This window comes from Herpailurus yagouaroundi, unplaced genomic scaffold (genome assembly GCF_014898765.1).
Source record: "Herpailurus yagouaroundi ecotype Mexico unplaced genomic scaffold, PumYag 162, whole genome shotgun sequence".
In the NCBI taxonomy this organism is placed as follows: Eukaryota; Metazoa; Chordata; class Mammalia; order Carnivora; family Felidae; genus Herpailurus; species Herpailurus yagouaroundi.
In genome coordinates, this window is record NW_024412403.1 from 35,116,335 (window position 1) to 35,129,557 (window position 13,223).

Genomic DNA, 13,223 nt, shown 5'->3' on the forward strand with positions numbered 1-13,223 from the left:
TGTCTCTCTCTGTCTCAAAAAAAATAAACGTTAAAAAAAATTTAAAAAAAAAAGAATCTTATAGAGAGGGATATCAAATTTAGAAAGATTCATTAATCTGGCTGTATTTACATGCTAATCAGTGGTACAACTAGTATTTGAGTCTAGGCTTGTAACTACAGTCAAGACCACTACCCATTCTCTGTATTGCCTCCAAAGGTCAATAACTACATTTACTTTTCTTTTTTTTTTTTTAAGAAATCACAACTAAGTTGCATCGTCTTAAACAAAGGTTACTGCATTTTAACTATGTAGATTTCTTCAATAAATGTACATTGTTTTATTGAGCCAATCTTAAAAGGCACTTATTTATTTTATTGATTTGTCTGCTACCAAAATCAAGGAGATATTAATGCAATTTTGCTGAGTGATAATATCATACAATCAGTTTAAATTTATGAAATTCTCACTGTTAATAAAAAAAAGAGTTATAATGTTGTGTTTAATCTATAAAAGTATCATTGCCCTTATCATATTTGATTCACTACCTAATTTACTACTTAATATTAGAAGTTTGGTAGAATCTGATATTGTCACAGCCCAAGGCATATTTTAGGGTACAGAGATAGCCCTGGTGGCCCAGAGATTATAGCCATCTCAAATGTGTGTTCCTTTGGTCTGGTAATTTCAAAATTTTATATTAATTGCTGTTAGTTTGCAACTTCAGGAGCTTTCTAGGTATGATCTGAAACCAGAATACAGGAAGGGTGGGGAGAGATCATGTAAGAGGCAAGACAAAGACACTTCAGATTGGTAGGTGGCAGTTTTAATAAGCAAGGGAATTTACATATGAAGCTTGTTTTGGGCAGCTGCAAGATGAATAGATTCCCATACCTGCCCACCAGAATCTGAAAATTTTGTATAGAGGCCTTAACTGGCTTCAGGTACATATACTGCCAAGATAGTCTCAACAACACCTTGCTCTCTCAAGGCTTTGTCCTTGGAACAGCTCCTATTGTGGAAATGGTAGGCAGAGTGGACATTCCAAGGACAGAGGAGGGGCTGAGGAGCCTCTAATTGCCTGAGTACAGCTTGGAAGTCAATCAGTGGTTACATTCTCTTGCTTACCTCTTCCAGCAATTGTAGACATTTAAAAATGGAGAGATTTCAAATAAAGTGTGGAATGCTGACTTAAAGAACTGGACGATGTGGTGCCACAGGTTACATTCTCATGTGGAAACTGGCAAGAGCCCTGGGTGGTGGTCCCCTTAGACACAACCTGTTTGCTCCAGGTTGCCAACAGCACCACCTGGCCTGGCTCCCTCAGTTACCTGCCTGATTTGTGAGCTGAGCCCTGCTTTCCTTCTTTACTAAAACTTGGAAAGTACGTCTCCAAGCTTTCCTTAACAGTCTATATTCTAGGTTACCACACATTTTCAATTACTGTTTAAAATAGTTTGAACATCTGCCCTGTGGCACATAAATAATATCATTATGAGTTCTTTATACATGAAACAGATTCAAGTGCTAACCTACTCAGTTCAAGATCCAAGTCACCTAATTCCAAAACCATCTCCTTCATATTATACCAGATCTTATCTATTTAATTATATATATAAACAATATTATATATTATATATGTATGTAACTATATATCATATATTATATAATATACACATATAACTATATATATGTATGTGTGTATACATCTATATGTATATGCATACATATAGATGTACATGCATCTATATGTACATACATCTATATGTATATGTATACATACATATATTTATGTATGTGTGTATACATCTATATGATTGTATGTGTGTATAATCTTTTGTAGGCTCCTCCATTGAATTCAGTTTGAAAGAAAGGCAACCCCACCGAATCAATATGGTACAGTGTCATTTTCATGGAAAACAAATTTGTTAGTGAAAAGCTTTTAAGACAGAGAAAGCATGAGATTGCTTTACTGTAAATAAAATACATTCTATAAAAAGGAGTTATTAACTTTATGTCCATATTTAATATATAAACAATACATATAACATGAAAACTAAAACTAATTTTAAATTAATAAAATTAAAAATATTAATTAAAATTAATTAAAATTAAATTTTAATTTTAAAAATTAAAATAAAAACCAGTATTTAATTAAAAATTAAAAATATTTAGAATGTCACAGAGTGGGTATAAGTACAATGGACAAAAATTAGACAAGAAAAGGAGAGAAGGAATGGTGGGGGACGAGAGGAGTCATTTTACTTAATTATTTTTTAATGTTTATTTATTTATTTTGAGAGAGGGAGAGAGAGAGAGAGAGAAAGAGTGAGAGAGAGAGAGGTTGCACAAGCAGAGGGGCAGAGAGAGAGGTGAGAGAGAATCCCAAGCAGGCTCCATTCTGTCAATGGCAGAGCCTGACATGGGGCTGGAACTCACAAACTGTGAGATCCTGACCTGAGCCAAAATCTAGGGATACTTAATGGACTGAGTCACTCAGGTGCCCTTGGAGGAGTCATTTTATATCAAGTAGTCACAGAAGGAAGTTCAATAATATATGTAAGTACCAACTGCCTCCAAATTGAATGTTCCTTAACAATGGCCACCACTGTAATCATCATGATTATCATCAGACAACAAAGACCAGGTGAATACACCTGGACATCCAGTTGGGCCCGTTTGCTATCCCTAACACAGTACTAGGAAGAGATCTCAAGTTTTAGAACAGTTAGCTATCATGCTGTTTTGTTTCCTGAAGCACTGAGAGAAAATGTTAACTCTAACTGCCCCTGAGTTTTACTGATGCTTTCAGCAGACAGAATTTTGAAAGGCTACACAGGCAAAGGTCTAATCTTTGGTAGGCATATTATTAGCCTGGAAGGAGACAATGAAATCAATCCTGAGGCTGAGGGCTTCTCTTACTAACAATGAAAGAAAAAAAAAAAAAGACAGACTGAAGACCTGAGGTACAACCAAACAGGGATATCTCACCATCACAAAATGTGGAGTGGAAATTCAGGAGTTAGAGAAAAATAGGCCTGATTGGTAATCTAAATGAGTAGGGGGAAACCTCTCAAAGGTGAATAATCTTTGTAATACTTACAAATGTGTCCTTCCAAAATTATGAGATACCTATATTTTCTGAAAATAATTGGCTCAGTGTAACATGGATTATTTATCTGCAGCTTAATGTTAAGGAAATCATTCATCTAGGAAACCATGAAATACTGCTTTATAACTTCAAAACTGCTAGTCCATTCCCTAGGAAATAGACATGTTTAAACAAGTTGTTTTGTTACACACAGACAGGAAATAGATTTTTTTGTCACCTTTTACCTGCTTGTTTATAAAGGTCATTAACAAAACCAGATATTATTATTATAGACTCCATGAAATTTCCACATTTAAATGAATGAATAATCATTGAATAGGGACTTTTAGACCATTTTCACTATCACGGACCATTGTCTTAGGCTAAAGAAGCAGCTTTTAGAGCACAGCGTTTTCAAATTTAAGGCAAATTACCAAGTAGAACTGTCCTACTTTTAAAGTGAGTTTGGACTTGAAAAAGTGAATGGTACTGGTGAGTAAGACCTAAATACTCAAGATATTTTCACAATATCCCTATGTACCTAAATTTTAGACTTGTGGGGAATAAACGGGGCAGATAATACCTGGAACAAAGTTCATACAAAGACTGTAAATCCTCACCCCTGTGCTGTGCTCTGCATTGACAGAAACCTTTCTGCTAGGCTGAATAATCTCATAAACCCTGTGAGAGAAGCTACATTTCTACTATTCACACTGAAATCCAGACAGATTAGATTGATATAGCAACTTTCTTAATCTCTTTTAAAACAGAGAATTAGTCTGTCTGAATTTTGAATCTCACTCTACTTTCTTTGAAATAGTAGATTTAACCATTTTCCTTAATCAAGCTGAAATAAGGTTCTGGCTTATACAACAAAGAAATACTAAAGGGAAAAGAAAATGTACTATGAAAGAAGAAAACAGTTAAGACTTTTTATGGCATATCCAGCATTCACTGAAGCTATTAACAACAATCTTACTGTGAGATTTTAATGTTCTTAATGAAAAATAGAGTATTATTTGTTTGTTGTTGATTGACTGTCTTAGCCACAGTTAGCTGTTTGCTATATCAATGTTCAAAACTGTCTTTTAATCATCTATCATTTGCTTCATACAAATCATTTGTTTGCTTTTTGAAAATTTATAAAGCAAATAGGACAGATATTTGTCTGTCTAAAATGATGATGTATTACCTCAGTTAAAAAAAATATATAAATGTTTGGAAACCGATCCAAAGAAATTAAAAACACATATTTTATTTTAGGGTTTGTGCTACATTTAAATATATTGAAAATATCACGTCTGTAAAGGCATGATGCAGGGTAGATATTTCATGTTTGTTAAATAGTCAATAAATGAACTATTCAGAAAAAAAAGTTAATTTAAAAAAAGTCTATGATGTTAACCTAAAAATAGATTATTTTTTTAAAAAAATGTGATGTTAACCTTAATTTACCTAAAAACTGATCTAATTAAGGGATCAGCAAACTTTTTGATTGTGTGCCCTATCAGTGAAAACTTGTCAACATCCCTCCATATATGTATACATCCCTCCATTTATGTATTTCCATATGTATGTATTAGTTATTAATTGCTTTTTTTGTGACACTTTAGTAACACGTTAAGTGCACTGTTAACTCATACACACAAAGAAACTAATTTTAAAATAAAGATAAAATAGTCAAGGGTCTGGTTAAAGTTAAAAGTCACCTTGATATGTGATTTTAATGCTTCTCCTGGCTGTAACAGCTCACTAAAATACATAGATATAAATGAGATAATCAATGGCTGGGATTATTAAATTATAAAAGTTTTTTTTTTTTCCCAACTCCCTCCATCATCCATCATCTTTGCTAAAATTTGACTTGTATATTTCCACTTTCCCTGAAGTTAGGTAACCACAAGAGGATTCATTTATATTTATATTTACAGTTTATATCTATATTTATATTTATTTATATTTATATATTTATCACCAATGGGCTTGCAAAATACTAAAACTGAAACCCTTTTAAAAGTTCACCAAAAACTACTTCCAAGATTTATGTGTATGAAAAGAACTTTTTAAAAATATTTATTTATTTATTTTTATTTTAGAGAGAGTGCACAAGCAGGGACAAGGGGTGGAGGGAGAGAGAGAGAGCGAGTGAGCTGAGAGAGAGGGAGAGAGACAGAGAGAGAAGGAGAGAGAGAAAGAATGAATCTCAAGCAGGCTTCACTCTCAGCACAGAGCCCCATGAGGGCCTCAATCCATGACCCTGGGATCATGACCCCTGCCAAAATCAAGGGTCAGATGCTCAACCAACTGATCCACCCAGGCACTCCTGCAAAGAACTTTTATGAATGAAATTGTGGCAATAAAATCACAATGATGGAATTTTTTTCTTGATATTTTCCCCAAATCCACAGAAATTTCTTTAAAAACCATTATTTCAAATTAATTTTTAAAATATTATCCATACCCTGAAGGGAATGACTTTTTGGTCTATTTTTTCCCAAAATTCTGATTAGCATATGCTCAGGAGTTTCCCAAGCGTATATATTTTGCAATGCATCCTAGGACATATGAATCTTTAAATTTTCCAGATAATGCCAAACTGTTAGTTGCACACATTAACTTTTCTATGCTATTTTCTGTTATTGTGGCCATTTTTACTACCATAAAAAGAGAAATTATTTCACCCCATGACACATGACTTTTTGATTTTTTTTTTTTTTTTTTTTTTTTTTTGCTTTTAAGAAACCACAAAGAAGTACATGCCTTTTAAGTTCTCTTTAAAGTAATAATATTACAAGTTTCTAATCATGTCCTGGATACTTAGCTTTTAAAAGTCTTGCAAATCAAGATATACCATACCATATACTTGTTAGCTAATACATCAATGTACAATAATCCTTAAGATTCATCATTAAGAACTGATTTGGTCATGGTATAATATCATATATAAATATACTAAAATTTTGTCTAGAATATGAGCAACTATGTTCACGAGGGTTTACCCCAGGAATGCAAGACTAGCTTAACATTCAAAATTTAATAAATGGAATTTACTATATTCACAAACTAAAAAAAGAAAAACCATATAAGATACCATAGACCACTTAAGATGCAGATACCCACTCTAAACAAGAAAGGCCCTCCCATGAATTTCCTTCCACATTTTAACTTATGGAAAGGACTACCACAATTAAAAACACAATTATTATAGTGTCTATACTAAGGAGTATTTCATTCCATGTGATTATGACGCTAAAAAGCAAACCGGATTTACTTTTGTTCCTAAAAGGAACTCTAGTAACTCAAGATAATAGTAGAATATCTTTCTACCTAATAGCTGTTTCATCATGAACCCATGCTGAAGGAATACGATTACAATACCTTTGTGCCCAAATGTAAATTTCAGAGAAAAAAAGAACATTAGCTCTACTATGTTATCTCCTTTGAGATTCAATATCTTATCTCTGAGAGAAATACTCAACAAAGAAAAGGTACTCATTTGAAGCTTTAGTAATAGTTAAGGCACAATTGTTTAAGCTCAACAAATCTGCAGTTATCTTGTTATTTTATCAAGGGCATTTACACAGTGCCAGAGGAATAAGCAAAACAGAATTTAAAACTTAGACCTCTAAATTGTATCCATTATTTCTTAACTCTAGAAACTTCAGAAACTTATGGATGACAGATTTGTCAGAAAGTTCTCTTTACCAACTAAAGTAAGGACATCCCAACCTCTGTTATGAACTGTCATTAGTAATTTAGCAGGGCTAGAAGGCAGTTCAGCCAAGTAGACAGAAAATTAAAACATGGGCAGCTCTTGATTGGAAATTTATTCATAGCAGGTAATGAAATAGCACAGACAGATCTCTGGTATTACTCTGAGTGAGAGATTTAATTCTGATAACTTTGATGATGGCACTTGAATCAGAGAGTATAAACGGTGACAGGTTATGACATATATAGATAGGATGAATAAGCATCAGCAACATATCTTTACAGAAGCTGATTCTATATAAGATTAACTTTTTTCAAACAGTAAATATAATTATTTCAAAATTATTACAAGTTTTCAAAAAAGAGGCTTAGGCCTTACACAAGCCATGTACCATATTTATATATGCTTTTCCATGGAGTGTAATATTAATCAACAAATCAAAGATAAGCAGGAGAAAAGAACTTGTATTTTAAAATATGTAGCTTCTGATTTTATCTGGGTAAGGAATCAACCCAAAATAACAGGCAGAGTAGCTATTCCATGGGGAGAGTAATAGGTTTCCGTGTGTATACATATGTTTAATAAGTTTATAGTCATTAAATGCACTCATGTACAAAGAATGTTATTTATACTTATTAAGAATAATATTTTTTTTTAATTTTGGAAAGCGTGGGTCTTTTTATATTTTCTAATTGTCAACAATGACATTATTACTTTCATAATGAAAGGTACATATTTTTTTAAAAAATTTCTGTTTCAGGGGCACCTGGGTGGCTCAGTCAGTTAAGGATCCGACTTCAGCTCAGGTCATGACCTTGCAGTTCCTGAGTTCGAGCCCCACATCGGGCTCTGTGCTGACAGCTCAGAGCCTGGAGCCTGCTTCAGATTTTGTGTCTCCCTCTCCCTGCCCTCCCCCGCCTCACATTCTGTCTCTCAAAAATGAATAAACATTTAAAAACTTTAAAAAAAATTTGCCTATTTCAGACAAAACTCTCTACCACAGAAATACAGCTGAAAAATAATATTTCCACATAGACAAATATTTCAATATATTTTTGAATTTGTCAAGTGGTATGTTCATTGTATGCTGTCAAAACTTGTTATAGATGGGTATTTTAAAACACAGAACTAAAATTCTTTAATGCTTCTGTCCCTTGAATCTATAACTATTCAATCTATATAGTTTAGAGCAGAAATGATGCTGTGTCAGCTTCTAGATCCAGACCATAAGAAATGGCAGCCTGAATGTCATTTGGGAATTCACTATTGTAAGAAAGTCCATGTAGCTTGTGCAGTGGGCTACAAGAGGCACTGAAGCCCTTTGGCCCACAGCCATGACTGAGCTCCTAGCTGAGAGCCAGCACCAACTGTCAGTCATGTGAATGAACCATCCTTAAACGAAGTGGATGTTCCACCCTTGAATTAAACCACTCCAATTGACCGGACATGCAGAAAGGAAGAGCATTCCTCTTGATCTATACCCAAATTGCTGGTCTGGAACCATCTCTACACCCAACATGGGGCTCAAGCTCATGACCTGGAAATCAAGAGTCTCATGCTCTACTGGCTGAGCCATCCAGGCGCCCCAACAACTGCTATTATCTGAAGTCACTAAACTTTGAGCTGGTTAAGCAGCAATAAATAACCAAAAGAGCAGGATAAAAATTAAAACATAAATGCTGATTATAAAAAAGGCTTTAGCATTGCAGCAAAGCAATGTTACTGTCACACTGCATATGTTATAACTAATCAGAATAGAAGGAAGAAAATCCTGATAAGTTTCATCAAGCTAATATAAATTCTGTCAATAAAGTTTTTAATCAATTGTATACAGTACTGAGAAAATAATTCAAAGAGCCCTAGAATCTTTACTATTTTGTACATTGAGCAATCTAAGTATTAAAAAATTATTTGTTTAAATTTGGTGATTTAACTTGTTTAAATTGGCTTTGTAGGGTTTTATCTATATTGTATAATGATGTCATAACCGATAGTATTAACCTACATAGAAAATACTAATTCTCTTAAATTGGAAAATGTAAGTACAGTATTGTCAAACAGAACAACATATAGAATAATAAAATGCATTTTACATGGAACTATATTTACAAAGTACTAAGCCTCTACGACATAATGTAGCCAAAAGAATTAGCCATATTAAAAATTATAAGCCAGAATCATGCTATATATTATTTACCAAAAGCAAGCACCTGAGAAAGGTTAATAGTTCCATAACAAAACAAGTATTAAATAAAATGTTAAATATGTCTTAATTTCTATAATAGAAATGTTTCTTAAAAAAGTTATGTATAATCTCTTTTCTTTAGAAAACTGGATGGCTTTTAATGGACCATGGGAGCTCCAGGTATAGAAAAATACACTATAATAAATATTTTATAAAATAAACAATCGTTTTGTAACATTTAAAAAATCCACCTAAAGTTTTTTCTTTAAAGACATAGTTCTACAGAAGAATTGTGTCATAACACAAAAATTTAACTATTTAATGCATTTCTTTCATAAGGCACAGTTCTATAGTACAGAGTCAACTCTTATTCATCCAGATATGAACCAGAGAGTACAATTAATTGTATCTCTTGCCCACAAACTATTTTTACAAGATTTTCTCAATAGTGGAGTTATATCACAGAATTAGCATAGGTTCAGTCCTTTTTACTTGTTATACATCCATAGTATGAAAAGCAATGTTCAAAAAGGTGACACAGATACAAAATACCTTTACAAAGGGAATTGTATTAGCCCCCAAACTCTGCTTCCTCTTATAATGAAAAACCTGAGAACCAGAATGATTAATCGATTTGTTCCAGACCAAAACTAGGCCTGGAACCCTGCCACCTGCTTCTACCTCTTGTGTCTTTTCTAATATGTTATGCTCCTTCATCTGGCATGAGTGATTCCTATACAGTTACGAAATATAAAACAATGTATAACATTCAGGAAAGAGCAAAGCAAAACAATTTCCTCCATATGAAAGTCATCTAATTTATGTTGAAAAATTAGAAACCTTCATTTTGTCAAAGTACTTGCTACAGCAAGATACATCCAGATACATAAACATCCAGATACATGTATGTTTATGTATAATGCAGCATACAAAAGAAAATTTGTTAAATTCTTTCAAAAATATTTATTATAAAAAGTTAGTTATATGTTGATACTCTGCTACTTTTTATATTCCTGACAGCATATTTTCATTATATTTTCACTTATAATCAATAACAGATACAGAGTATTTTTGATATTTTAAAATATTTTGCCCTATGAAACTATCTAGATTTAATCACCTAAAACACCCTTCTGTTTAAATGGTAAAAGAAGTCAGAGATGTGTTTAATCTTAACTGTTTCAACAATAAACTTTAGCTTACCTTTATGTAACACGATGCTAACAATAGAACTTACCAGGTGTAAGTAGAGTTGTTACGCAGAATAAGGAAAATAAAATATGTAGCTAATAGAGCTAAAACACTTGGCATCATACCTGATACATTACATACTAATAAATGTTACTTGTTATTAAAGTTATGTTAATTTAGCTGTGATCAGGAATATGGCAATATTATTAAGATAGCAAAATATGAAGTAACATTTTAAAAAATTGCTTATTTTATACAATATATATTTCTACTAAAAGGAGACTTGCTACAGTTAATTCAACTTCATAAAGTATTATTTTAGATATTAAAGAATTATTCATATAAATCATTTTAAGTGACCATAGAACCAATATATTTTAAGTGGCCTAAGATTGGTAAAACTGAAATTTAATGAAACTTACCACAAATACATGGGCTATTCAAAACAAGGAAAGTCTATATGTATGGTAAACATTCCTTACATAATTTTTAAAAATCAGCTTAACAAGTTGTATACCAGTGAAAGACTACACACACAATGAATTTAGCAATATTCCTTGAAATATTTTTTCAGTAAAAACATTTCCATATTACATGTACCTACCTGGAGTAGATAAACAATCGACTGTCCCAAAGATCATGATTCCCTCTAGGTCCAGAATGAAAATAACAGGAATCTGTTCCATCAAACATATTCAATCCATCTTCTGAATTTTTTGAAGCATGGCTATGCACCACATCTAAGAGGACTGTAATACCCATTGAGTGAGCTGTGTCAACCAGTTCTTTCAGCTCTTCAGGCGTTCCATAACGGCTAAAGAATAAAGCAGAAACAAAATCATATCATATTTAAATCAAAGAACCATTTACTGTGTATCATTTGTTTTACCAGTGCAGTACTAGGTACTTTAAATATGAAAACGCACTATGACATAATACTTGGGTACAAGTCAAAGTGGAATAGTATTTCTTAGTAAACAAATTTTAAGGCATTCCATAAAAAATAATTAAAATCCAGCTATTAGACATAGATTCATATCCCAATGAAAATTCACATTTTGAGTTAGTAGGTAGTAAATTATTTTTCTTTTAAATGTTTATTTATCTTTGAGAGACAGAGCATGAGTGAGGGAGGGGCGAAGAGAGAGGGAGACACAGAATCTGAAGCAGGCCCCAGGCTCTGAGCTGTCAGCACAGAGCCTGATGCAGGGCTTGAACCCACAAACCATGAGATCAAGAGCTGAGCTGAAGTCGGATGCTTAACCGACTGAGCCACCCAGGCGCCCCAGTAGGTAGTAAACTCTGTTTCTCTAAACTCAGAGTTTCTGACTTTCTTTTCCAAGGCTATTTTGCCTGGGGAGCATGGTAATCCCTGTTCATAAACCTGGCCATTCCTGTGAGTATGTATGCTTGGAATGGCGGTCTCTTGGAGTATTTCTTTCAGTGTCCTTGGTATCTTGAGTGAGGTCATCCCTCTTGTACCTACTTATTCCCAAACTGGAATGCCTTCAGGTGCCAGAAGGCCAAGAGGATGGGCCATGTCTGTCACCACCCAAGCAGAAAACATGGGTACCTCAAAGGCACACGTGTTTGTGTTAATAGCAGCTTTCTAGTCTGCATGAAAAAGAAAACAAAAATCACTCCTCTAAGAGGGAAGGCTTTTCTTAACCTATGTAAAATCTCAATGTTGGCCTTCCATAGCATCAACTTTACTCTTTAAGTAAATAATCACCCAGTCACCCTTGTGATTATTTATTATCTCACTTCCTAACTACATCATATGTCCCTTGAGGGCAGAGGCTCTTACTATCTGGTTTCCCATGATGCAGTACAGTGCTTAGTATATCGCAGGTCTCCTGGTAGTCAACTACATTGGGCAGCAAGAACTATATATTTTTTTTTAATTTTTTTTTCAACGTTTATTTATTTTTGGGACAGAGAGAGACAGAGCATGAATGGGCGAGGGGCAGAGAGAGAGGGAGACACAGAATCGGAAACAGGCTCCAGGCTCTGAGCCATCAGCCCAGAGCCCGACGCGGGGCTCGAACTCACGGACCGCGAGATCGTGACCTGGTTGAAGTCGGACGCTTAACCGACTGCGCCACCCAGGCGCCCCAAGAACTATCTTTAAAAAATGAAAATGCGATCATTTCATCCTCTACCTGAAGTCATACTTATACTCCCATTGTGCTTAGGATGAAGACTGTGGACATTATCAGGACCTACTGCACTGCCTAATTTGGCTCCTTCCAATAACTTTAGATTTAGGACACTTTACCCCTTTCTCTTCTTATCCCATCCTTTTTTCTACTCAATGAACAGCATGCTCAGTAAATAAATAGCCTCAAAATCTCTTTCATTCATTTGTTTTTTCAACAAATACTTATTAAGCCATCTACCATGTGTCACGAAATTGTCTATGCTCTGAGATTCAGCAGTGAACAAAATAAATATCACTGCCCTTATGGAATTTATATTCTAGTTGGAGGATTGGAGGACTACAAATAAATATGCAAAACATGGGGGATGTCAGATAGCATTAACTTCTCTAAAGAAAAAATAAAGCAAAGCCACTGGTGGAAAGGGCAGGTATGCCATTCTAAACAGGGTTATCAGTGAAAGTTTCATGAAGAAGGCAATGTTCAAGGGAAGACCTGAAAGAAGTAAGGAGCAAGGTGTGTGAATATCTAAAAGATAGGATATCCAGACATAAAGGGTATTGGGGACAGAGTTAAGCTAATAAGCTAGGAACACTGGAAGAATAGCAAATAGGCTAGTGTAGCCAGAGTGTAATGATCCAGAAAGAGATGAGCCCCGAGAGTCCACCAAGACCCAGAACACATGGGGTCTTATGGACCAATATAAGGCCTTTAACTTTTGCACTGAAAGAGATAGGGAATTGTTAGTGGGTTTTGAGCAAGAGAGGGACATGATCTGACTTTTATTTTAAAGTGGTTAGTCAGGTCACCATGCAGAAAGTAGCCCATGTATATGGAGGAAAGAAGGCTAGGGAAGGGCTGGAAGAACAAGAGGAAACAGAGTGACAAGTTAAAAGGCTATTGAAA

At 34.1% G+C, this 13,223-nt stretch overlaps 1 protein-coding gene across 3 annotated transcripts in view; it reads right to left on the minus strand.

Annotated features, from left to right (window-relative positions):
- The window catches only part of GBE1 (1,4-alpha-glucan branching enzyme 1), a 289,276-nt gene that overhangs the window by 142,407 nt on the left and 133,646 nt on the right, over positions 1-13,223 (minus strand). For all 3 annotated transcript variants that reach the window (XR_005793231.1, XM_040484218.1, XM_040484217.1), the window contains exon 7: positions 10,763-10,972. Coding sequence is in view for 2 of the 3 variants with exons in the window: in XM_040484218.1 (XP_040340152.1) it covers positions 10,763-10,972 (210 nt within the window). In the remaining variant the exon portion in view is untranslated. The remainder of the gene's footprint in view (positions 1-10,762; positions 10,973-13,223) is intronic.